The sequence below is a fragment of the Ziziphus jujuba genome, chromosome 4 (genome assembly GCF_031755915.1).
Source record: "Ziziphus jujuba cultivar Dongzao chromosome 4, ASM3175591v1".
Classification (NCBI taxonomy): domain Eukaryota; kingdom Viridiplantae; phylum Streptophyta; class Magnoliopsida; order Rosales; family Rhamnaceae; genus Ziziphus; species Ziziphus jujuba.
Window position 1 is genome coordinate 26,119,040 of NC_083382.1, and position 26,700 is coordinate 26,145,739.

Here is a 26,700-nt window from a genome sequence, read left to right on the forward strand (position 1 = left end):
CACCCTAAACTTCCATTTTGCTTGCACAGTTGATTTTTCTGTTAAAAATGTATGACGGAATAATCAAGTGTCATGCACGTGCTTGCCAACCAAGGTTAAATCAGTAATTTTATAAGTTTTAGGCTTTGTTTGGAACTCAAAAAAACATGGAGGAAAAAAGTTAAGAGGAAAAAAAGGAGAAAAAAAAAAAGAAAGAGGAGAGAGACAGAGAAGATTAGACCGTTAGAAAGAAAGAAAGAGTACAAAAAAAAAAAAAAAAAAGAGGATAGAGACAGAGAAAGAGAGAGACAAAGATGTGAGAGGGAGGAGAGAGACATGCAGAGAGTTATAAGAGAAAGAGGGGAGAGGAAGAAAAGCAACAGCAAAATCAAGAAGAAGAAAATTAACAGCAAGATCAAGGATGAAGAAGAAGAATAAGGTGTTGGTACTGTTGGAGTAGTTGTTGGAACTCAAGTGTGTGAATTACGCAGCCAGGTTCTCAAATCTGGAAAAGCACTCGACGGACACATGAGAATGCACTCTCAATACTTTCAACCAACTGATCAGAATCGGAGTAGTAATAAGTGTAGAACCGCCGCCGCCACTCACTTTACGACTACCACCACCACTATTACAACCATTGAAGAAAATATCGATGTCGATAAAAATATCGAAGGTATAAATTTACAGAAATATCGATGGAAATGTCGATATATATCGATAAGATTACGGAAACTGTAAATTTTTAATTTAGAATACAAATTTTGAGATATACAATAATTAATATAATAAAATAATATAAAAATTCAATAATTAAAATACAATAATAATAAAATATAATAAAATACTCTCCAATTAAACATATATACTAAACTTTTATATATTATATAACAAAAAAACTAACAATGTTATTTATTTATTTTTAAATAGATAAAATCAAATTTATTAAAAAAATAAATAAAATTAAATTAAACACTAAGATAAAAAAAATAAAAAAAATAAAAAAATAAAGAGATGTGTATTAAAATACTACATATAAAAAAATCATGTATTATCTTTTATATGATATAATATTATCATATTATTATTTATATTATTTTATTATAAAATATTATCCTATTATATTTTATATTATTTTATTATAAAATATTATCATATTTTATTTATTTTTTTATTTTTTTCTTTCTCTTTCCTTCCCCCCACGTGGAAGAAAGATTTCTTTCTTATCCTTTTTTCTTTTTCCTCTCTTCCCTTCGTCTTCCCTCCCTCTCTTCTTTGCCAGATCACAACCAACCCAACCAGGGAAATAAATTCATAACATATCAGATCTCAGAATCACAGCCACCGACATCTCCTCGAAAAATTCACCGAAACCCGACGACTTTTCGCCGACTTCTCCACCGGATTTTCCACCATATCCACCCAAAAAACAAAATCCCGACCGACTCCTGCGTTTCCAGGCGAAACCCATCGAATCCGACGACATTCCAGCAACACCCATGACAGAAACTCTTTCCCCCCCCCCCTTTTCGGTGTCGGAGGTGGTCGACAACCGACAGTATCGATGACTTTTTACTAGTGTCAACGACATTTGCTTCACTGATTACAACAACAACCAACGCCTCTAATGATTTGACGTTGCCGGTTTGTTGCCTGCATGGAAATAATTTCCTCTCTATGAAAACTCTTTTCGACCATATGAGATTGCATCCTGATAGAGAATGAAGAGGAGTTTAACCTCCTCCTCCTCTTCCTCGTCTTTTTCCTCTGGAAGCCTCCCTTTCTTGCAAAGGCCATTAGTTAAAGTCTAAAAGTTATAAAATTACATAATTTAACCTTATTTGACAAGTACGTACATGACACATGATTATTCCGTTATACATTTTTAATAAAAAACAACTAACGGTGCAAATACAATGGAAGTTTAGAGTATAAATTACTAGGAAAAAAAAGTTTAGGATGCAATATGTCAACGTCGACAAAGTTTGGGATAAATGGCTGTCAATATCTTTGTTTTTTTTTTTTTAATTAGCTTGTTGTCTGTGTTCATTTTTTTTTATTTTTTTTTTATCATGTCCTTTTTTATTCTTCCTCTAGCCATTTTTTTTTTGGGGTATTTTTACTCATTTTTTGTCAAACTATACCATTTTATAGTTGACTTAAAGATATTTTCTTTATTTCTTTCTTTTTTTTAAAAAAAAATATTTCTTATATTTTCAGTATTGATTTTATCTTATCTACTCTCATTTTTTATTTTTTACTATCGCAACTGATACCAATTTTCATTTTTTTAAAAAAAAATAAATTTATTGATGTGTCTTTATGTAATTATGATTTTATCATTTATATTCTTTATTTTTACATAATTTCTGTTGTTGTATTACGCTTTTATTTTGTTTTTACTCAAATCCTTTGTTTTACTTTCGTACTCTTCGTCTTTATTTTTCTTTTACACTAAAGGGTACCCAAAAAAAAAAAAAAAGGAATGAAAATTGGAATGCATGAATAAATTAAAAAAACGAATAAAAGCCCGAGTAAAAGGGGGAAAAAGGTAGAAGATATCACAAAATAAAGAATTAATATGAGTTATTTAAAAAAAAAAACACACACACAATTGATTAACAAAATAGCTATAATATATATTTTGTATTTAAAAATTAAAAATAAAGAAAAAGGAGAAGGCATGAATTTTGAAGGGGAAAAATATGAGTAAAATTAAAAAGACTTTTATCACAAAAAATAAGGTTAAATGCATTTTACTACCCTTTCGTTGAAACAAAGTTTCTTATAGGTCTCTATTATTATTTTGGGGAATTTAATACCCTATAAATTAAAAAAAAAAAAAAAAACTACAATTTGGTGTCAAGGCTTTTAAATCCTAACAAATGCCGAATGGTTCTTTCATTTTTAATCTTACATTCTCTCTTTTTTTTTTTTTTTTTTTAAATGGTGAGTTTTTGAATTATCTAGTAAGGATTAATGATTAAATCATAAATACAAAAAGAAAAGAAAAAGACTTAGGTTTAAAAATTGAGGAATTGTTAATGTTCCATTAGAATTTAACATTTTTGTCACCAAATTGTAAATTTTTAAAATTTAAAAGGTATCAAATGCAAAATAAATAAACAAACAAATATAGGTAAAAATGCATTTAATTCTAATACATAAATATTGTTAAAAAATGCATTTAACTTATAGATTGTGAAATACAATTAATTCTGATCTTGGGAAAAAAATAAGTAATTTAAAAAGAAAATTATTTTTTTAAGCGATGATCCTCATACTATTTTAAGTAATATAAAATTTTTAATAAATGATAATTTTATAAATCAATGATTAAAAATGTAATTTATTAATTTCATTATACTATTCCTAATTTTTAACAATTGAAAATGTTATAATTAGTTGATAAGATAAAATTTTAGTTTTTTTTTTTTTCCTTTCATTTTTTTTCTATTCCAAATGAAAAATGAAAAACTATTTTCCATCCTTCATGTCATACCAAATAAGAAAAGGGATAAATTGGAATTTTTCATCCCTCCATTTCTTCATACCTTCTCCCTTTTCCATTTCTATTTTCTATCCTTCCTCCCAAAGGGAGGCTTAGTGATATTAAAAAACAAAAAATCAATCCTTATCCTTGTAAGCTACAAGCTACTACGAACTACTTATTGTCTACTCATTTAATAATATATACTCAGTTACTTATAGTTACTGCTACTCTTTGGTTAGGTTACTCATTTTATATGCATATTTTATTTTTGTTGTGCTTTGAAAATAATAATTGAGTTATTTTCAACTCTCATTATTAATTGAAGGTATAAGTATCTTTTATATGAATAGTAAAGGATATAAGGCCTCGTAGTTGAAAGAAAAATTAATTTTCGAAATTTTGTTTCCTGATAATTAATTTTTTTCTTGATCTGTTTGGTGAGTAATAAGAAAGTTGGGAATTATAAATAATTAAATTTAATATTGTATAATAAATTAAAGGCAAATATGTATTTTAAAAAAAATTCAAAACTATTTTCTCTGAAATTTTCAAAATGATACCTATATAGATAAGAACAACTTTTCCACATATTTTCCCATATTGATAGAAATATAATTTTATGGACCCATACTTTTCTATCTTATAATAAATATCCAAAAAAAAAAAAAATCATCACATTCTTAAGAGAATTAGATTTCCACTAACTTTATCTTTATCCAAACATGTCGTGCCGTAAAAGTAATTTCAACTGTTATATGAAAAGAGAAAATGCTAAAATTCAAACATTCACACGGATTTATATATTTCTTTAAAAAAAAAATAAATAAAAAAGGGACTGCAGTTGAATTTCTTCAAAGCTCAAGGATTTCTTTTTTTAATTAGTCCAAACAATGCAGTTGAAACTAACTCTTATGTATAACTTGCATCAATAATATAACTTGCGTGAATAATTTACCGAATTATTATTTTATTAGTATTTCTTTTCAACTAAATTTTATTGGTATTTATGAATTAGAATATTGTGCCAGTACGCTTTCTTTCTTATTTTAATTTTGCACGAAAGAAATTAGACAATAACATATGGTAAAAGAAGGCGTACGTAGAAACTGGAATGAAATCTTATGTCCATGTCTAAGCTTTTTTATGTGACATTTGCATTCCTACTTCCTTCCTGGCAGATTCCAATCACTAAGCAAATTTGATGTATCTTATAATTAGACCCTTTGAGCTATATCCTTGTCCACACTCCTACTTTCTAGAATGAAAAGATGTTTATTCATTAATCTCTTCGTCATCTTCATAAAGAAGATAACAAAAGTCAATTTTAAAAATAAAAAATAAAAATGTTTCACTTGGATGTTTGCTCAACTATAATGAAAGGTATAAACGAGCGGAGTCAAACTAAATGCTAGGATTCTCAAATTCAGTTAGTATGTTCTATGAGTGTTCAAATTTACAAAATTTTGAAATTCCTAATTCAAATTTGGCTCAGTTCGTTCATAAAAAGTTCAAATTTCTTTTGAGTTCATTACAATATAAAAACTTAAAAATTTGAATATTATTTTTTTTAAAATAAAAATTTTAACATTATTTATTAATAAATTTAAGTTATTCTATTCATTTTACTATAAAATTAATTTATTTTTTAAAAATTAAAAATTAAAATAGAAAAATATTGTTTTTGCATTATATGTATTCAATGTACTTAAATTTATAATATAATTTTTATATAAATATATATAAATAATAAATTCAAGCTACTTAAAAGCTCTAATAAGCTTGATTTATTACTTATGATCGGTTCATAAACTTCATTTTGTGTTCAAACTGAGTTCGTTGTTTTTACAAATCGAATTTAAATGAGCTAAAATGAAGCTAAGTTCGAGCCCTAGCTATGAACAAAAGGAGGTAGGTAAAAAAAAAAAAAAAAAAAAGAAAAAAACTTTGAACAGTATCTATTTGAAAAAAGAAGAAGAAAAGAAATTAGAATGATTGCCCTGATATGAGCCATAAAGAAGATAACAAAATCAATAGGAAAATGCTCAATTGTATTTATGAGTAAAATCCCCATAAGTACACATAACTAGACACATAAAACAATAACCGAACAGCTAATTATTACAAGAGAATAGCTAAAACTTTGTGTTCGGACCACCTATTATTCCATTATTATTATTTCTAATGATTATGATTTTATTTTTGATGGTAATCGGATAAATAACACATTTTTATAAGTGTAGGACTTGATATTTTAAAAAATAATTAAATGGCACTTTAATATTTTCTATTTTTAATGAAGGATTATAAAAATAATTTTAATATTTAATATCCTTTATTATTAAGATCGTCAAATATTAACACTTACTGTCAAAACGTAGTTATAATAGTGATCATGTGACTGAGAAAATGATTTTATGGATTTTTCTTATAATTTCTGGAATTAATTTGAGGGAAAATAAACGATAAAACCTAATATCTAAATGCACCGTCTAACTCATCTTCTTCACCACCCACTTTACGTATCCAAGATGATGACAGCCACCAGGAACTCAAAGAAGCCTCCTAGAGCAACTGCTCCTTCCTATTAATTCTATCGTAGAGGAATCGAGAACAGAGGAGGAAGAAGGATAAAGAAGAAGCAGCCAAGGAGGTATTGGTTCCTTAAATTGGGCGTCTTCAATTGCAAAGGATAGGGGATGGGACAATGTGGTTTGGGTTAGTGCTGCCCAGAACGTGGTGTCGAAGGGGATGACTGGTCAAGAACCATGCGAGTTGAACAACATATACTAGCTTCTGAGTATTAGAAACGTTTTGTAGACTCTTTTTTGGATGATTGGGTGGTAAAATTATTCTATCTTATTTATTAAATTAAAATTGTTATATATAATAATAATAATAATAATAAAAATATCGCTATATATTATCATATATATCAATGGTAACATTACCATTTTATATGGTAGTAAATTCAATATTTATATAGTTATTTTATATATATATATATATATATGAAATTTATTGTTATTTAGACTCTTTTTAGTTATATATATATAGAATTTACTATTATATAGGATGATAACCGCCGTTATCGATATTTTTGTAATAATAATAATACAATATGTTTGAAATTTTTTTTTGACCCCTTTTAGTAGGGGCTTAGATATTGGTTTTAGTGGCATGCGCCTTAAGCCGGCATCCAGTCAATATTGTGTTCATTCAAATTCTTATTCGTACCATTTTTTTCCGTTCGATTGTCTATCCAATAAATTCAAATTTGGCCGATAAAAGAATTTTTTTTTTCTTTTTTTTGGTGCGGTGACTAAAATTTGATTAAAAAAATTTGGTATATGAAATTACTTTAATACTAATTAATAGTATAAAAAAAAATCTAAAAAACTTGTAGTGGACAACAAAGTTAAATACAGAAGATTGGAATAGTCAGAAAAAAAAAAAGAAAAAAAAGAATCGAAACGTGGAGGCTAAAAAACACGAAACATATAAAAAGGATTATTATACCAAATAAATCAATTTTAATACTTTTGAGGTGATTTTGTTTGTAAGCTCCACTAGTATTAAAAAGGAGCGGTGTGTAAGCTACTTTGCATTTCTATTTCCTATTCCATCTACGCATACCTATTGTGATTCTGAGAATATAGCTATGGTCTTCTATATTAATGTATCAAATCTGATAATTGATCCAAAAGTTTCAATTCAAAAATAAAGAAAAGAAAAATATGAAATTCCTGTAAAAGAACAAGGCATAAAATATATGATATAGGTTTGTTAGCTTTTGTTTTAGTTATATAACATTCATTTGGCATTTTAATAAGCTAGCATAATTAGCTCGCAAATGCAGGAGGCAAAAGAAAACACACACACACGCACACACACACCCACACACCCACACACACACCAAACACTTAAGTACCGACCCAAAATAGAAGAATCTAAATTGGCGATGCCAGTGGGGAAGCAATAAATATTAGCATAGGCATAATAGGAGTGAAAAGCATCTTCAATGCTCTTCGTTGGGTTTGCCTTTCTTTTTAATCCTTTTTCCTTTGTTCTTTGTCTTTATATTCTCCTTTTTTTTTAATTTTTTTTCCTTTTTTTTTTTTTTTTTTTTTGGGTTCTTATACATATGCCTCATTTGACATCATTTTTCTGACCAATGTTATGGTCCTGTTTAGTATAATTTGAAAAATAAGAAGCAAATTTTTAAATTCAAAAAACTGATGTTGGAGATATTTAGATAATTTTCAAAAAACATTTTAAACGTTTAAGAGCATTTATAATTATTTTTTTAAACAAAATTTTTGACAATCAAAATAAACTAGTGTAAAATGACTTTCTTATAAAATTCTTTTAAAGAAATAGAAATAAAAGTTACATCAAACAAAGCCTAATGTATCTTATTTTAGCAGTATGCAGTGGTCATTAGTTTTAATTGATTAAATATTAGTTGATTCATTAATCAAGAATATTTCATATGACGTTTATTTGAATATTTGTTGCAATTTTATTTTTTATTGTTAATTGTGAATTTTTTTTTTTAATTAGAGTATGTACAATTAACCATAAATTTCCTCAATTAATTTTTTGTTTTCCGTGATTTGAGGTATAAAAAGCTAGTATTTTAACCCTAAGATATAAAATGCTTTAATGAAAGGATGGAGTGTTAACCATTGAAAATGAACGAGAGAGCATCCACATTGATTTATCCTCAACATAGTAATGATTTAAAATGCTAACATCAACTTATGTGTGACAACTAGAGAGACAATCAACAATTCTGATAACATTAGTATGAAGTCATTCAATGACAAAAAAAAATTCTCTCTCTATCTATATATATCAATGTGAAAAAAATAGCAAGTTATAAATATCCATCACGTGTTTCACCTACCAAATATATTTCCCACTTATTCCATTGATATAAATCTTAATCTAATATAATCTAATATTTTAAACTAAACCTTCAAAAAAAAAACAATTACATCGTCATAATTGAAAAAGAAAAAGCTAGGGACATTCCTATTCCCAATTGGAAAATTCTTATCTCCGGGCCACCGCACCAACCGACGAGAGAAATAGAAAGAAAAGTAATAAACTTATGATTCCATTCCCACAGAAAAGTATAACAAAACAAAATTAACCAACGAATATAGAAGAAAATAAGAGACCATATAGCTAAAATCCTTAAGGCGCGTGAAGAAAACGCGCTGGTCAGGTCACGCCTCTACGCTATTTGTGGACACAAATTCTCATCTTTGTTCTTTATTTTTTTATTTTTTTTATCTTTTTATTTTTCTTTAATTTGAATGTAAATAAATTAATTCATTAGAAAAAAAATTAAGGAGAAAAAAAGAAAAGAAGTAAAGCGCAATTTCTTTTATTAGCCACAAATTAACAAAATCTGAACCTCATTTAATTCCTTTTCCTTTTCAATTTCGTTCGGTTCACAAAAATATTTATTTATTTATTTATTTTTTGAATTCTTTATTCAATAAGAATATATAATTTTTACAAAAAATCCTGAGCCGTTGATGGGGGTTTATAAATCACAGCCAATCCAAGCGTTTAGGGTTGGTGTTAAAGCTGTGTTGCACGCCGTATATTCAAAATTAAATAATTCATATAATTTAAAATCAAAGGTAGTATTGTTATGTTGTCTGCAGGAAATAGAGGCTTTTTCATATCCTTGTGGAAAGAGTCCGCCATTTACAATCTGGCTAAGGAGAGGTCAGAACCCAGATCCCATCCCTGTTTCATTCGTTTATTTTCTTAGTTGGGTTTCTGTTTTTTGAAAACAAAAATCATGTTTTCTGTTTTGGATTCTTCATTATCAGTTTTTCTGGTATGTATCTGTTCGTTACCAGTTTCAGTTTTCATTATTGCTTTGGGTCGAATTATTTGTTTTATTAATCTGTTCTGTTTGTTTAAATGCTTATTATTATTGTTATTATTTTGTTTGCAAGAAGTAATTTTTTTTTTTTTTGGGGGGTACAAGTAATTAATAGCCTCTCTTTGGGTCAACATTTTGCACATCAATCCAAATTCATACATATTGGAAACAGAGAAAGAGCTGTTGATTTATATTTATTGAATGAAATATAAGATTGGATTGAATCAAATCAATTTTCTTAACGTCCATTCAGATAATAGGCTGCATTAAATCTTGTCAACGTGGTTTTATCTTGCACGCTTTTTCTGTTCGTATCTTTTTCTTGAGTTTATAAAGATTCTGAAATGATACCCTTATCGTAATTCATAAAGAGCTGTTTGATTATTTGGATTACGTTTTTTTTGGGTATCCACAGCTATGTTAATGTTTTACCTCCCCTCTATTTAAAGTCAATGCCAAATCTTGTTCTGTATTGCTAATAAAGAAAGAGAGACTGATTAATGAATTTTGAGATTTTATAAGAAGATTGGAAATTTGATGTCCTGATTGCATTTGAGGAATACAATGTGAAATTTCTGAATTTCTTTTTGCATGAATACTTGATACATGGTTGTTAGTTTATTAATATATTTATATATTGAGTTTTGGGTGAATTTCCACTTAATGACAAGGAAAAAAAGGAGATTGCTAATTACTTACAAAAGATTTATATGATGAACCATATTTTTTCATTCTTTAACTAACGTTTTGGATCATTAGCGTCCAAATAGGAAAGATGATAGGAGATGATAAATAAATGATAGTGACCCTGTGGATATACTCTGTCCTTTCTTGGTTTGAATTCTTAAAGTTTCCATTGTGCTGTATCTTTTGAATTTCAGGTGGTTCAATTATTATATTTGTTTGTTACTCGGTTAGAAGTAAGTGTCAGTTGCATGTGTGTGGGGGATTTTTGTTTCCTGGATATCTACATATGCATTCAAGCCATTGTGACCCTTTGTTTTCTTTCTGTTTATCAGGCCAGCTTTTTTTATGCATGATTTAGTTTTGGTTCTCCTAATTGGTGAAGATTTTCTTTCACTCTGGCCGCATCAACAAAATCATATCTTTCTCGCACCTCTAAAAGGGTGTGGGGTGACAGAGAAAGAGTGATTTTGCTGTGTGTTTTAAGAAGATCAAGATCATCACATGTTTGGAGATTGTGCCGTGTTTCAGAGGGTTTATCACTTGATTATGGCTAAGGCCAGTTCGGGTTAAGTTTTTGGAAGCTTGATGGTAGCTTGTCATTGTATTTAGAAATATTAGGTCTTCCTTTCTAAGGTTATAGACACGAATGAGCAGATTACTTTGTTGTTATTTTTTATTTATGCAAGAGAAAAAGTAGACCATGTGGATGTAGCTTTGCTTCCACAATGGTTAGGTTTTCGTGTTTCAACGGTCACATCCATTCCCACAAAGCTAGGGTAAGTCAAAGATTGCTTTCTAGCTAACACTCAACTTTTGTAGTCAGGTTAACTGGTCATGGGTGATTCTGACTCTATTCTTTTTTGCTGAAACAGAAAACTGTTCAATCTTCCACTGAAGCAATGCATAAAAGTTTGGAAGATTGTTCTCAGAACCCATTGAAGGATTCTTATAACCAAGAAAACCCCTTATTGTCGAAGGTGCAAGGAGATGCCCAAGTTAATAACAGCAAGCATGTTTCTTCTATTGAGCGTGGTTGGAAATCAGAGGACATAAAGAGCAAATTTATCATTGATGGTGAGTCGAAGGTTGATAAGGTAGGGCGCCTTAAGAAAAGCCAGTCTTTGGGTAGTGGATTGTTTCAGGAGGGGAGGTTTTCTGCAGACAATGACACTGAAGATGAGACAGATCAAGGATTATCTTGTGATGATTCCCCAAATCATAATGGATTTGTGTCAAAAGATGGAAACAAAGATCAAGAAGTAATCCCATCAGATCCATATCAGAAAGCTCCTATCTTGGACTCTTTTCAAGGAAGTTCTGAAATTGTGCACAATGAATCCATTTTCTCCATTGGGGATCCACTGCATTCAGAAAAAGGCCTAGAGAATTGTGAGATTCCATTATCTAGCGAATGTGCTGGTGAGTGTGGTGACCACAGTCCTCGAACCACACCTGTGATTGTTAAATCATGTTCTGTACCCAACCTTGGCACCTCTACACCAGTTTCTGGACATTTATTGCATTTAGCTCCTCGTTCAAGATCTTGTGAGGATCTGCATGTTTTGGACTCTAGGCACAAAGCAGTTTCAATTCATGAGGTCGAAAATCAGTTCAAGCGGGAACAAGTCATAGATGACAATGTTGTTAAAGCTGAGAAAAATTATTTTGAAAATTCTGTTGATGATGGTTATGATTCATGTAATTATTCTGGTTTGGCAAAGGACTGGATAATGCCAGTTCTAGAAGAGGAAGAGACGGGGAAAAACCTCCAACGAGAATCCTCAAATGACCATTGGGCTGAATTGCGAAATAAAGATTTTAAGATTAAGCGTATTGAAGAGTGGGTTAATGAACTTCAGTATTGCAGCCCGTTGGAGGAAACAAATGAATCACCCCAATCTAGTGTTCAATTTAAGAGAGATTCAAATGGTTTGGCTGCAGGAAAGATGGAAGATAAGATCATTCCTGGCATGGAAGCGGCAAAAAGATATATATCTTCTTTGAATGCAGTTGCTACTACAGCTCAGCTGGCAAATCTTGGATTGGTTGTAATCCCATTTCTTAGTGCATTTGTAGGTCTGAAGGTGCTGAATCTATCAGGAAATGCCATAGGTTTGCAACTCTGGCAGCACCTTGCTCTGTTTGTTATTATTATTATTTTTTTCTTTTGTTTTATTTTGGGAATGCTAGTGGTTTGACATTTTGTCCCATTGAACTTTGTTAATGATGTTGCATTCTGATTAGTTTTCTTTTTGTGTACTTATTTCAGTGAGAATAAGTGCCGGTGCTCTTCCTCGCGGACTTCATATGTTGAATCTTTCGAAAAACAATATTTCCACTATTGAGGGTTTGCGTGAACTCACAAGGCTTCGCATACTGGACTTAAGTTACAACAGAATTTTCAGAATTGGACATGGTATGGCATAATTTTCAGTTACAATTTATGAATAATGAGCATTGAATTATTTTCATTGTTAAGTTATTTTAAAGTTCTTGTACTTTTAAAATCTGGCTGAACCATCACTAATAATGTAGCTTAAATACTTTTGTAGGTCTAGCTTATTGTTCATCGTTGAAGGAGTTGTACTTGGCTGGAAACAAGATCAGTGAGGTAGAGGGTCTTCACCGCCTCTTAAAATTGACTGTGTTGGATCTGCGCTTTAACAAAATCTCAACTGCTAAATGTCTTGGCCAACTTGCTGCTAACTACAATTCTTTGCAAGCCATAAGCTTGGAAGGGAATCCAGCGCAAAAGAACGTTGGAGATGACCAGTTGAAGAAATATCTTCAAGGCCTTCTTCCTCATTTGGCTTATGTCAACAGGCAACCTATGAAAGCCAGCACTTTGAAGGATGCTGCAGATAGATCAGTTCGGTTAGGCAGCAGTTCCTATCAGTTTGATCGTAGCCTTAGACCAGATCATAAGGCTACAAGGAAGGCTAGCCACTCTACTCAGAGGCCATCTTCTTCATCAGGCCATGGTCGTGGAAGTCAAGCAGTACAGTCACCAAAACGGATTAGGGCCAGGCATGGACGTCTGCCTCCTTCAAGTGGAACTAAAGCAACGGCCTACAATCGTAGTCAATATTATGACTTTACCAGCAAAATTCTCAACTTCAGACCAGAAGATCTCTCCATGCGCAGGAGCCGAAGTGAGGGAACTTTGGGAGCTTTTTGAGGTCGTTTTCATGTTTTCGAGCACAGTTTGGTATGGATTATATCATGTGGGTTTCCTGATTTGGTATGGATTATGTCATGTGGGTTTCCCAATTTTCTTTCATTGTTAATGGCCATTTGATTTGTGCCTCCACAAACCGAGTTTATTGTTCTTTGTGCTTTGAATTAGACTTGTAAGCATTTCAGATTATTTCTTTGTAGTTTGTCTTCCTGTTATAAGCTACAAACTTGTGCTTGCAAAAGAATAAGAGACAGGGGAGTGGAATTATAACTATAATATATGCTCTGATGGGCAAACCATATATTTTTTTGACCGTGCTTACCTGTAGATTTCTGCAAAGCCAATCTTGCACCCTGGTGATCCTCGGTTACCATTTTCACCCTCAAGCTCCAACTTTACCAGCTATTAAAGCTTTTGCTTTCATCCAGCAGCAAAACAATAAATGATAAACACATACAGTATGCAATTTGGCTTCTCGAGACTCCAATTCAGTCTATATTCAAAATAGAGTAGAAAGCTGACTACACAGCTGCAAATGAATGCTCAAAAAGTTTACAAACTGGTTTTAGTATAACATTGGCAGAATGCAGCGAGTGAGCAATGAATCCCTTACATGTAGAATAATTATACACAAATATCCACCATCACTTCATATTTGAGAAAGGCAGTTGAGAAGAAGAAACAGAGAACTGACACCACATATCTACAAGGCATAAACAGTTGCGTGACGACAAGAAAACACACATTCTTAAACAATTCTTTGCAAGTTGCAACCTGCATCCTCAAAACTTTTTCCTGGTTGCTTCAGTCTGCGATAAAAGCAAAGAGATGAGAGGTGAATTATCATCCAACAAATAGTTATTAATACCGTTCTGGACACATCATCCAGTTCAGAAGTTAGGACGAATACATGAAATGGCTAATTACATTGAATAATAAGCCGGTTTCCAAAAACTATAGAAGACACATGAAATAGGCAGAATTTCTGCTGAATAACCTTAATCTTATGTGTAACCAAGCTGGAGGTTTGCTGTTTGTTTGTTAAAAGCATATTAAATCAAAATGGGAGGGAAATTTGGAAGAGAATAGACATCAAAATCACAAGTTGGAACCTTCTATCCGCCAAAATAAATAAATAAATACAACAGGAACAAAACTGCAATAAAGATAACAACAGCAGACAATTCATTTATGTTATACCTTAAATCAGGAGGATCTTGCCATTGTGTTGGACTATCATTAAACATCTGCTGACAGAAGAAATTATAAGAATTAGATGTTTTCATGAAATTCAAACCCATATTTATGAAAACGAGAATGCTTTATCTAAAATTCTAAAACCAGTGTTATCAAGTGATGGCACTGCAATGCCAATTCTGCTCAATCACATCAAGAAAAATAGATCAAGAAAGTCATATCCCATGCAAACATGTGAACATGCCTTTAAATCTCATGTCTTAACCTGTTTCTTATTCCTAATTGAAACTATTCATTCAAATCATTCATTAAAAGTCACCTTGCATTAACAACTCCAGAGGCATCAACCAAACTAAAAACCTACGATTCAAATCAACTAAGTCATATCCAAAATTCCATGGTCAGCTAGACATTATAGTTTCAAATTGTCAAACATATCTGTTTAAAGATGTAAGAACAAGTCCTCAATTCATTTCAGTCTCAAAGTTAATGATTCTTATCTTGCAGTCCTAACCACAGGGGCCATACTCTTTAAATCCATGTTCTCTAGTTAGATTCCTATAAGCTCATGACTCCAATAATCAGTTAGGCTGTCATATTTAATCATGCACGCTACAAAATAGTTCTGACCAACATACATGGTTATTGACCTCAGTTTGTTCCTGAATGCTTACCTTGAATCCAACTTAATCTTGTTGCCTGTGACATCCTCAATTCCACTATTACCAATCTTCAGTAACATGTTACTTTTAACTTCCGGATGCATTTCAGTAACCAAAACAACATTTTTTTTCCCCATTTAAATGAAACCAATCTAAAATTCGAACCCACAGAAACTGGCACCAACATTTATAAGTTTAAAACTTGCTCTTTTCGTTGGTAAAGGAGTATCTTCGCCTTTTCAAGATAAAAATGGCTTATATTTCCACATGCTCTCCTCGCTTTCTCAAAGAACAAAACGAATTTCTAAACATCATGATTATAAACCCACATGCACCGAAACTCATCCAGTTGATTTGGTAAAGCAAATAACAAACGGACATTGACACCAATAGGACTAGCAGCACCAATTATAGAACCTTTATATTAGGAAAAGAATAATATATATATACAACAAAGTATAATTACCTAAATTGAATTGAAACAGACCACAAGATGCATGGCTTAATCATCAATATACAGGTAACAAATAAACATAAATTAGCCAAATAGAAAGAGAGTACCTCTGGGCTCATCGGAAGCGTCATGATACTCCTGGTCTTCCTCCGGCACAGGATGCAGCTCCACCGGCCGCCCAACCACTGCACCGCCACTGCCCGCCACAGCTTGAACATCATCGCCGTCGTTACAACCACCAGCACCATCCTTGTCATCCGGATACCTAACAACCACGACGGGACAAACGCAATGGTGAACGCAGTAATCGCTTACGCTGCCGAGCCTTCCCTTGGAGCCTCGTTTGGAGGCGCCGAAGCCGCGGCTCCCCATGATGACAGCGCTGAGACCCAGCCTCTCCACCTCCAAGCAAAGCCGTTCCTTCATGTCGTGGTCTTTCACTATGTGGATTTTGAACGGGATTTGAGCCTCCACCAAAGGCTGAGCCATGTTTGCGGCTTTCATGCTTGTGAAGGTGTCGAAGTCGTCCTCCAGCTTCCGCTTCGATTCTTCTGTGGTGTTTGCGTCAGACGAAACGGAGCCGGAGTTCCCGAGGCTGAGGTCAACGCAGCCCCAGTCGGCACCATAGAGTACGCTCGTGGGCCGTACGTGGAGGAGGATCACGGCGTCTCCGGGACGGAGATAGTTCTGCACTGCCCATCGGACGGCGAAGGCACTCTCGTCGCTCAGGTCGACAGCGATCGCGATCTTCCGGTGGGGCCCGAAGGCTGGGCTAGAGTTGAGAGAGAAGCCTGGTGATGACGGTTGGATGTGAACGGGCGCAACCGGTTGAGGATTCGACGGCGGTGGTGGTTGTTTGGGTGGGTTCATGGCGGAGTGAAGTTATGGAATTGTGGCTTTGGGTTTTGACTGGGAGAGAAAATCGTGACCGAAGAGAGTTTGGGGGGGAAATTGTGACAATGTTTTGAACGGGAAATGAATACTTATGAAAAGGGAGAAAGTGGGAATCGTTTCTTTCGTTCTTTCTGGGTTCGTTTCTCACCACTGACAGGTGCAGCTGTTTTTGTGTAGCTGTCAACAGTGGATATGGACGTTCCACCGAAGACAGAAAAGGTCTCGTTAGTTTTCTTGGCCCAATATCTCTATCTCAATCTCAATCAACTTCAAGCCCAGCCCAAAGTCTTTGTTTCATCACGATAACTCTTTTATTATGAATTATCCTTATCGTTGCTCACGAGCTGTCTTCGTTGTCTCCGTCGCTCTTTTTGTTTTTATTTTGTTGAATTTACATGATCGTGTTGTATCTAATAGCTTTTGTTGCTCAAACAAAAGGAGATAAAAATCAGATTGTTTTTTAACTACATATTTTTATATGATTTTTACACAAAATACTTTGGCAATTAAAATATTAAATTATATTTATTATTTTATTATTATGTAAATCCATTTTTATTAATAAAAAATTTATAAAAAAATCATATAGAAATAGATAGTTCAAATACTAATCATTTTTTTTCCCGATAAAAGATAGAAAGATGTTAATCTATGGAGTATAGCAGATTAGCAAAAAGTTACAGTTCAGTTAGATAATAATTCTAATTAAATTTGAATTTTCTCATTTTTATTATAATTGAAAAGAGAAAAAGAAAAAAAAAAAGGTATATATATATATATATATATTTGTCGTTATGTTATAAATATATTAGCAAAGGGAACTTATTCGTGGGATGGGAGACAGATATTGTTGCGTTTAATAAATGCTGATGGATAGATGTGCGAAAATTCAATGACGAAAAAGGCATAAAACTCCAAATATCAAAATGGGTTTTCTTTTTCACATACAAAACCAAAAACTGATATCAAAGTCTTTCGCTTTCTCGTGTACGAACAAGAAAATTCATAATTAGTAATTACGTTTGTTACAATATATGTAAACCAATAATGATAATAATAAAACAGATAAAACATGTATGGATAAAATGTCGTTGTGCATTGGAGTGTTATGTTTGAGGTTGAAAAAGAAGATTTTGCCAGCTTGAAAGATTAGAAATTATGAAAAGGAACAAAACGAGAGGGGAATTAATGGGTGCAAAAGGGTTGATGATGATGGGAGTTGTTGTTTTATGTTGGAAAGTGTTTTGAGTTATTTTGTGGAAGACCATACCAATGGATATGAAGGGCGTATACTGCATGGGTTTGAAGAGTACGATAGATCTCAATCACAATAAGCTGGAAATTAGCTGTGAGGGTCGTGTTCGAAGGGGTGACACTTTTTCTAAACCCGACGTGTTGATGGACATATGTGCGTTTTTCTGGGCTTTCATTACTTTTAGTCTTACCCTAATTTTAAGCGATTGCGACCGAGTTTAGTTTTCTTGTTCTCAGTTGTTCCTATATATGAGTTGCTGTATATAAAAAGGAATATCAAATGCATGAATCTTTTCCTTTCAAAATGAAACTGCCGCTGTGGATTGATTGATCAGCAAGTATCCCGTGTCATAGCATGTGTGTAACAGAGCTTTGTCTTTTTGTTTTGTTCTATTTTTTTTTCCCTTTAAACTAAAAAAAAAAAAAAAAAAATTATAATAGTAGAAATTTTCGAATATATTTTTAAATTATATATATATATATATATATGTATGTATGTATGTATGTACGTATATTGTTGATACCCCAGTTAATTGGTCAAAATTTTAAAATTAATGAGTTTGGGATGGACCTAGCGTGAGCCCAATTGGCCTTAATGCAATCTTTTCTGTTCTCAGCCCAGTCTAAGGTGGGAGCCCAGTCTAAGGTGGGCTCAACATGTCCATGCAAAAAACTATATATATCACCCTATTTATGCAAAACTAGTGAAAATCCAAATATACATCCCCTTTTTATTTTATTTTTTTCAATTTTTTTTATCACCAAAAAAAAAAAAAAAAAAAAAAAGAAATAAAAAACCTTGAAAATTTTTCCCCAGGGCGGCGGACTCCAGGGTCCAGACAAGGAAGTGCTCACGTAATTTGCAGCAGGGCGCCAAAAGTATAATATAAATTAAAATTCTGACGTTATAGTGGAACAAAATTTAAAATGAAATCTGGGCGCCAAAAAGAGTAGAAACGGTCTCGTCTCTCCAGAAGTTGAATCCCAAATTAGCAATCTCCATGGAAAACCAATTGTGATGCAGTAGTCCTCCACGAATTCTACCATGGAAAAAGGTCTGATAGCAGTGGACAGGTGGACAGGTGGAAGCCAGGTCTACTTCCTCACCCACCTCCATTCTGACCACACCAAAGGCCTGTCTTCTTCCTGGTCCAAAGGCCCTATCTTCTGCTCCCGTCTCACAGCCAAGATCTTCCCCTCCAAATTCCCCTGCTTCAACCTCTCTTTGCTTCGCGTCCTTGAGATCGGCTCTTGGCACTCAATCCCTGTCCATTCTCCTTCCACCGGTTTGGAGACCTCTGTCGAGGTTATGCCCATTGACGCTCACCATTGTCCCGGTATTTTTTTCTGGTTTCAAAACTGCGAGTTTGATTGCTCACCAACTGTTTGCTTTAAGTCCTCAGTGAAAGCAGTTTGAATGGCGATGGATAGATAAAGGACTATTGAATTAAATAGCTACCTAGAGGTTTTTTGTTTTTCAATTGGGCTGAAATTGTTGTTGGGAACTGTGATGAAATCGCTCAAATTATTATGCTCTGTTTGTAACCAGGTGCAGTTATGTTCTTGTTCCGTGGAGAGTTCGGATGCTTGCTGTACACTGGTGATTTCCGGTGGGAAACAACGAACGAGAGGGCTAAGATAGGGATGGCCATGCTCTTGAATGCTGTTGACGATGTTTCAGTTGATTTACTTTACTTGGATAATACATACTGCAATCCATCGTATGATTTCCCTCCTCGTGAAGTTGCTGCTCAGCAGGTGCACCTACATGCTTCTCCGAGAGGTTCCTAAGATAATATGGTAGAGTCCACACAATTTGCAGTAGTAAATTACTAAGCAATACCCAGTTCTTATAAACCATGTGAAAAGCAATTCTTTGATTTTAATATATTTTTCTTTCAAACAGTTTTTCCACTTGGTACATCTAAACAGTTTTTAGCATATTTTTCACTAAAAAAATTTCATATTTTGTGGATAATAGATATTATTTATGTTAAAGTAGCAATAAGTAAGTGAGTGAGTCAAACTATGAACATCAGCCTAACACAAATATAAATATACATATGAATGGTAAAGAGTCAAAATCCAATACATTGTCTATTGAGCCAACACCACCCACTGCAAACCTTGAGAGTGAATGAGAGAGACTGGGCAAATAATATGATGGAAAAATGTAGTATTTTTTATGTTTTCTAGCTACCAACATCTTGTTGCAAGTTTAACCATTAAAATTAAAATCACAGTAGTTTGCTCAACAACAACAAAAAAAGACTTTTAAGTTACTGTGAGAGTAAATTTTGTTCTCACCAAAATTGTATTTTGCTGCATGTTACAGATTGTTGATATCATTGCCTCCCATCCTGACCATGATATCATCATTGGGATTGACTCTTTGGGGAAAGAAGATCTTTTGCTCCACATTTCACATGTGCTCAAAATAAAGGTCAGCATTGACACCGATTGTGCTTAGTAGACTTTTTTAAATTTTTTTTTTTTTTTAAATAAATCATTTGGCTCTAACTTGAAAAGCATAACCCACTATAAGCCACATGCAGCATCATTTCTGCTCAGAATATCATCTTAGATTATATGAAAATGGGTTTATCAATGGACAAAATGCATAAAGAGTTTTTATCAAAGTTTATCTGGTTGGGGGTTATAGGTTGTGATTGCTGTTTTCTGTGCTGAGCATGCATTTTTTTTCACATTTATCATTCAAGATCATAGTAGCCTCTTCAGATCAGATACACATTAAGTTGCAATTACTTGCACTTGTTTGTTTTCCTACAAATATGCATTGGTGCAATTCAAAATTTGGTTCGTCTGTTACTTCGCCGCAAAAATACAATCTAGTTGTTCACTCTAATTTCTTATTTTGTTTTCCTAAGATTTGGGTATGGCCGGAACGCTTGGAAACCATGCATCTTCTTGGTTACCATGATATATTCACAACTAAAACTTCTCTCGCTAGAGTACGTGCTGTTCCTCGTTATAGCTTTAGCATTGAAACCTTAGAGGGACTGAATGCAATGCGACCAACCATTGGTATCATGCCATCTGGTATGCCATGGGTGTTGAAACCCTATGCAACAAACAAAAATCTTAGTGGTTCTTCTGTGACTCCTCATTACAACAAATGCAACAAAACTGGAAATGAGGGGATCTGGACAGATAGGCCCAATGGAAATTTGGAATCTGTTGAAAGATTTCATAAATACATGTTTTCAGTCTCATACTCTGATCACTCGTGCTTTTCTGAGATAGAGCAGTTTATAAAACTTGTCAAGCCAATCAACGTGAAAGGTATTGTGTCATCTTCATCTTACTATGCTGATCCGTTGTACTATTTTGGCCGCCTCTGTGGAGTTAACCAACCAGCAAAAAGGTTACACAAAAAATATGAGTATGAAGAGGGAGATGAAACTACGCCGAGGAAGAAATCCAACTTTGGCAGTAGTAATATTACATCAGTGAGAAAAGGAGGAAGGAATTTGAAGGTCAAATATTTAGGCGCTCAAGTGAGCAGGGTAAATACATACAGACGGGTACGGTGTGGTGCAAAGATCGTGGAATATGAGCACCTTGATTGACTCTTGTCTTGGCTTTATGGATACGGGTGTGTAATAGTGCATACGTGTCATTTTTCTCGACAAAAACAAATCTCTGATCTAACACTTTTGCCTGTTCATTCCCCAATGTACTGTCACACAGCAATCTTTTTGCCAATTCAGAAGCAAACCCTTTTTTAATAGCTTTCATCCATCACTAACCGTTTGTGGTTCGAAACCTAAACCTCTAAAAGGTTGGTATTTATTTATTTATTTTTTAGAATAAATATAGAATTAGTTTTGCGATGGAATAAGACTGCTTTTTGAATGAGTCAAACTCTGTTTAATTTATTGTAAAAAAGACTATTTAATTTCAAAGTTGTTCTCAAACCTTATCACATTAAAGAAATTGCAATGTACTCATCAATGCAATCAAATAATATTTACCAAAAGAAAACTGTCAATCAAATAAACCTCATTATATTATACATCACTAGAGTCTTGAGCTTTTTGGATTTTATGAAACTTGTACTTCAAAAAATTATAAAAATTAAAATCTTCCAGATGAAAGATGATGGGAATACGTAGTCGCTGAGAAAGCAAATCGATGTGATACCCTGTTTAAAATAAAAGTGGCCAAGTAATGCCGGGCATAATAGTCCGCAGACTACTCACAATGTGGGTTGACTTGTTTTGGCCTTAGATGCTCTTATTACATTTAATTTTTAAACGGGGAAAGAGGATTGAGACATGTTCTTCGATTTTCATGGATGCCAAGAGCAGACCAAGATTCATGGTTGCAGCTATTTTTCTGTGCCTATTTCTCCAAGTCAGTGTCTCCGACGGAGCTGACACCATCTTTATCAATCAGTCACTCTCTGGTGACCAAACTATTGTCTCTGCTGATGAGGTTTTTGAACTGGGATTCTTTACACCAGGTAATTCTTCAAACTACTACATAGGCATTTGGTACAAAGAATTGTTTCCAAGGACCATAGTTTGGGTGGCAAATAGAGATAGACCAGTCTCAGATAGATTTTCTTCTGTACTAAGAATCTCAAGTGGTAATTTAGTCCTACTCAATGAGTCACGTGCACCAATTTGGTCTACAAATATGAATCTCACAACCTCAAGCGCTGTCCAGGCAGTTTTACTTAATAGAGGAAACCTCGTTTTAATTGAAGGATCCAATTTATCAACACCTTTATGGCAAAGTTTTGACTATCCAACTGATACAATTTTACCTGGTGGTAAACTTGGATTCAACAAAAAAACCAAAAGAAGTTCATTTCTAACTTCTTGGAAGAACTCCGAGGATCCGGCCCCAGGTTACTATTCTCTTGAGCTATCCTCAAATGGAACCAAAGTGTATTTGGTTTTGCGGCATAGGTCTAGCTCAGAGATTTATTGGAGCAGTGAAGAGTTTTTTAGCTTTGTCCCTGAGAAGGGGCTCAATTATTTGTATAATTTCAGCCATGTTTCAAACGACAATGAAACTTATCTCACTTATGATGTTTATAATTCTTCTATCATATCTCGTTTTATGATTGACATTTCGGGGCAGATTAAGCAGATGAATTGGCTTCCTCTAGCACAAAAATGGAATCTGTTTTGGTTGCAACCAAAACAAGAATGTGCAGTCTACGGTTTTTGTGGGGCGTATGGTGTTTGCAACGGAAACAACTTTCCATTCTGTAGTTGTTTGATTGGGTTTGAGGCAAAGTTGCCCAGAGATAGGAGTTTAAAGGATTATTCTGGTGGGTGCCAAAGGAAAACTGAACTGCAGTGTGGGGACAATGGTCTTGCTAATGGTGATAAAGACAGATTTACAAAGATCCCTAGTATGGTATTGTCTGGATACAAAAATTCTCTGCAAATAAGGAATATTGCAGCATGTGAATCAACCTGCTTAGGTGACTGCTCTTGCACCGCTTATGCTTACGATAACAGCAGTAGTTGTTTAATTTGGAGTGGAGATCTACTTAATCTGAAACAAGTCACTGCAGATGACCGCAAGGGAGAGACATTGTATATTCGACTTGCAGCTTCTGAGTTTCCAAGTTCTAAGAAAATAGTTAGCGTCAAGAAAATAATTACCTATGTGAGCTCAGCTGCTGCATTTGCAGTTGTACTGGGCCTTATTGTGTTTGTTATTTTGAGACGAAGAAAGAAGATTGTAGGAATGGGAAAAGCAGTGGATGATTCATTGGTGGTATTTGAGTATAGGTATTTACAAAATGCAACAAAGAACTTTTCAAAGAAATTGGGAGGGGGAGGATTTGGTTCAGTTTTCAAGGGTACATTGCCTGACTCAACTGTGATTGCAGTGAAGCAGCTTGAAAGCATTAGCCAAGGAGAGAAGCAATTCCGGGCAGAGGTCAGCACAATTGGGATAATCCAGCATGTTAATCTTGTCCGGCTACGTGGGTTTTGCTCCAGAGGCACCAAAAAATTGTTGGTCTACGATTATATGCCAAATGGCTCTTTAGATTCCCATCTTTTCGAAACGAAGAATTTGAAGGTGTTGAATTGGGAAACGAGATATAAAATTGCTTTGGGGACCGCAAGAGGTTTGTATTATCTCCATGAGAAGTGCAGGGAGTGCATAATCCACTGTGACATCAAACCTGACAATGTTCTTTTAGATGCTGAATTTTGTCCAAAACTGGCAGATTTTGGGCTGGCAAAACTTGTGGGAAGGGATTTCAGCAGGGTTTTGACGACCATAAGAGGGACAAGAGGTTATCTTGCACCAGAATGGATTTCAGGACTACCAATAACAGCAAAAGCTGATGTTTACAGCTTTGGAATGCTGCTTTTTGAAATCATATCAGGAAGGAGGAATTCAAAGTATTATGTTGAAGATGAAGTAAGTTTCTTTCCTATTTTTGTTGCAACAGTAATAATTGAAGGAGGTGATGTTGTTAGTCTTTTAGACCCGAGGCTGGAGGGGAAAGTTGATGCTGAAGAGCTTATCAGAGTTTGTAGATTGGCTTGTTGGTGCATCCAATATGAAGAAACACAAAGGCCATCAATGGGTCAGATTGTTCAAATCCTTGATGGGCTTACAAATGTGAACTTGCCGCCGCTTCCAAGATTATTCCAGGCTACTGTAGGTAATCCGGATGAAATTATCTTCCCTACCGAATCATGCTCAAGGCTAGAAAGTTCACGAGCAGGGAACAGCATGTCCACAGCCACATCTAGTGTGAAAAGCACCGAATCTTCTTTATTACTAAAGTCTTAAATAAGATCAATCCCAGTGAGAATATCATTTTGCCCTTTTTTTTTTTTTTTTTTTTTTTTATAATTTTCTTTACATGAATAAATCTTGTGTGGTAAGCCAATAAAGATATGTATTACTATACCTGATATCCTGAATATCTGTCATTAGTTTTCCTAGTACTGTGCAAAAATCTTAGTATTATTTCAACGACTTGGAAGATTTGCTAGGTTTTCCTTTGGGAATTGTCTTACATTTATTGTTAAAAATTTATGGGTTAGTCTGTCTATTTGGAGGCTCATAACTCCTCGTCCTTCAAAACTTACTACCATGCTAGCTGTGATGGGGTTCTTTCAAAACATTTCTCGGGCAAATAAGTGGCATGCATATTTAGCTTAGCTATTGAGATTCACATCAGTTAAAGCAATCCGAGGACTAAGGAAAGGGATTGACAGAGATTAGACAGGGAGTTCTACCAAAAGCATCCACTGCAATCCATGAGGATGAAAGAGATTAAACAATAATATTTATGAAAAAATGTAGTAATTTTTGTTTGCTCCAGCAACCAACATCTTGTTGCAAGTTTTAACAATTAAAATTAAAATCACTTGTTCGCACAACAATAAAAGTACTCTTAAGTTACTGCAATAGTAGATTCTATCGTTACCACATCCCAGTATAAAATTTTGCCACACCTTATAGGTTGTTGATATCATTTCCCCCCCATCGTGACCACATCATCATTGAGATTGTTACTTTGGGGAAAATAGATCTTTTGCTTCACATTTCAAATGTGCTCAAAATAAAGGTCCGTAGTGACCCCTGTTATGCTTCTCAGTTCTTAGCTATAAGTACTTTGGCTATATAGCTTGAAAAGCATAACCTACTATAAGCCACATGCAGCATCATTTCTACTCAGAATATCATTGTTAGATTATATGAAAATGGGTTTATCAATAGATTAAATGCATACAGAATGTTTATCAAAGATTATATGGGTGGGGGTAACTTGTGATTGCTGTTTTCTCTGCTGAGCATCGGGTTTTTCTCATTTATCATTCATGATCATAAGTGGCCTCTTCAGGTGTGATACACATTTTAATTTGCATTTGTTTGTTTTCCTACAAATATGCATTGGTGCAGTTCAAAACTTGGTAATTCATCTATGACTTCTGTTAGAGTTTGTGACCCGAATTCTTGTTGACCCGACCCGAAAAGCTCGCGGTGCGACCCATTTGGTGAAACTAAATTTTAGAGAAAAAATTGGGGCTCTATGGTGGAAGCGGAGGTCTCGGGCCGATAGGCCCGAGACCATAGCCCACCACTGAGCCCGATGGGGGTGCGGGGGCAGCGCCCCCGCGGTATGGACCTGTTCAATTTTAGGGTTTCTTCTGTACTATATATATATCTGTATTTTTGTTCGGCCGTCATTGGGGGGTTTTTAGGGTATCTCGAAATTTGGCTCACCTTGTACAAATCTTTCGATATTGAATTTGCTTCTCTCTGCCCGTGGTTTTTCCCGTCAAGGGTTTCCACGTAAACTGTATGTTTGTTCTTCGCTTTCTTTGTTTCCGTTGCTATTTGTTTTTCTCTCAATTTCGTAACAACTTCTTTATGAAATACAATTTAGTTGTTCACTCTGTTTTCTTTCTTTGTTTTCCTAAGATTTGGGTATGGCTGGAACGCTTGCAAACCATGCATCTTCTGAGAGGGACTATATACAATGCAATCAACCATTGGTATCATGTCATCCGGTATGCCATTGCCGTTTAAACCCTATGTATTAACAAACAAAAATCTTAGTGGTTCTTCTCCGACTTCCATAAGGGGATCTTGAGAGATAAGCCCAATGAAAGTTTGGAATCTGTTGAAAGATTTCATAAATACATTTATTCGGTCTCATACTCTGATCACTCATGCTTTTATGAGATAGAGCAGTTTATAAAACTTGTCCAGCCACTCAACGTGATAGGCATTGTGTTATCTTCATCTTGCTATAATGGTCCTTTGTACTATTTCGATCGCCCTGTGGAGTTAACCAACTAGCAAAAAGGTTGCGTAAAAAATATGAGAGTGAAAAGGGTGATGAAATCATTCGAGGAAGAATTCTCACTTTGGCAGAAGAAATATTAAATCAATGAGAAAAAGAGGAAGGAATTTGTAGGTCAAATTTTTAGGCACTATAACGAAGGTGATAGCTTTTATGACGAAGATAATAGCTTTGAG

At 34.0% G+C, this 26,700-nt stretch overlaps 4 protein-coding genes across 8 annotated transcripts; 3 read left to right on the forward strand and 1 right to left on the reverse strand.

The window, feature by feature from the left end:
• Positions 1-9,046: 9,046 nt before the first annotated feature.
• LOC107416969 (uncharacterized) lies at positions 9,047-13,555 on the forward strand. 3 transcript variants are annotated; one of them, XM_016025520.4, is made up of 5 exons: positions 9,048-9,329; positions 10,397-10,840; positions 10,937-12,176; positions 12,334-12,480; positions 12,617-13,555. In XM_016025520.4, the coding sequence occupies exons 2-5, from the start codon at positions 10,790-10,792 to the stop codon at positions 13,240-13,242; spliced, it is 2,064 nt and encodes a 687-aa protein (XP_015881006.3). In that variant the 5' UTR covers positions 9,048-9,329; positions 10,397-10,789; the 3' UTR covers positions 13,243-13,555. The 3 variants fall into 3 exon arrangements, with proteins under 3 accessions (XP_048327310.2, XP_015881006.3, XP_015881007.3); XM_016025521.4 differs by having other exon boundaries at positions 9,048-9,214; XM_048471353.2 differs by lacking the exon at positions 10,397-10,840 and having other exon boundaries at positions 9,047-9,214.
• Positions 13,556-13,714: 159 nt separating this feature from the next.
• On the reverse strand, positions 13,715-16,595 carry LOC107416971 (universal stress protein PHOS32). 2 transcript variants are annotated; one of them, XM_016025522.4, is made up of 3 exons: positions 15,663-16,595; positions 14,443-14,492; positions 13,715-14,051 (listed from the first exon to the last, which is right to left on the reverse strand). In XM_016025522.4, exons 1-2 carry the CDS (start codon positions 16,423-16,425, stop codon positions 14,482-14,484), a joined length of 774 nt encoding a protein of 257 aa, XP_015881008.1. In that variant the 5' UTR covers positions 16,426-16,595; the 3' UTR covers positions 13,715-14,051; positions 14,443-14,481. The 2 variants fall into 2 exon arrangements, with proteins under 2 accessions (XP_015881008.1, XP_015881009.1); XM_016025523.4 differs by having other exon boundaries at positions 14,443-14,489; positions 15,663-16,592.
• Positions 16,596-18,457: 1,862 nt separating this feature from the next.
• Positions 18,458-24,884, forward strand: LOC107416953 (G-type lectin S-receptor-like serine/threonine-protein kinase At2g19130). Of its 2 annotated transcripts, none has more exons than XM_048471504.2 (4): positions 18,458-19,040; positions 19,253-19,461; positions 20,039-20,146; positions 22,816-24,836. In XM_048471504.2, exons 1-4 carry the CDS (start codon positions 18,749-18,751, stop codon positions 24,496-24,498), a joined length of 2,292 nt encoding a protein of 763 aa, XP_048327461.2. In that variant the 5' UTR covers positions 18,458-18,748; the 3' UTR covers positions 24,499-24,836. The 2 variants fall into 2 exon arrangements, with proteins under 2 accessions (XP_048327461.2, XP_048327462.2); XM_048471505.2 differs by having other exon boundaries at positions 18,898-19,168; positions 22,816-24,884.
• Positions 24,817-26,520, forward strand: LOC132803577 (uncharacterized). Its single transcript, XM_060816810.1, has 4 exons — positions 24,817-24,821; positions 25,177-25,325; positions 26,140-26,228; positions 26,278-26,520. Exons 1-4 carry the CDS (start codon positions 24,817-24,819, stop codon positions 26,518-26,520), a joined length of 486 nt encoding a protein of 161 aa, XP_060672793.1.
• Positions 26,521-26,700: the final 180 nt, after the last annotated feature.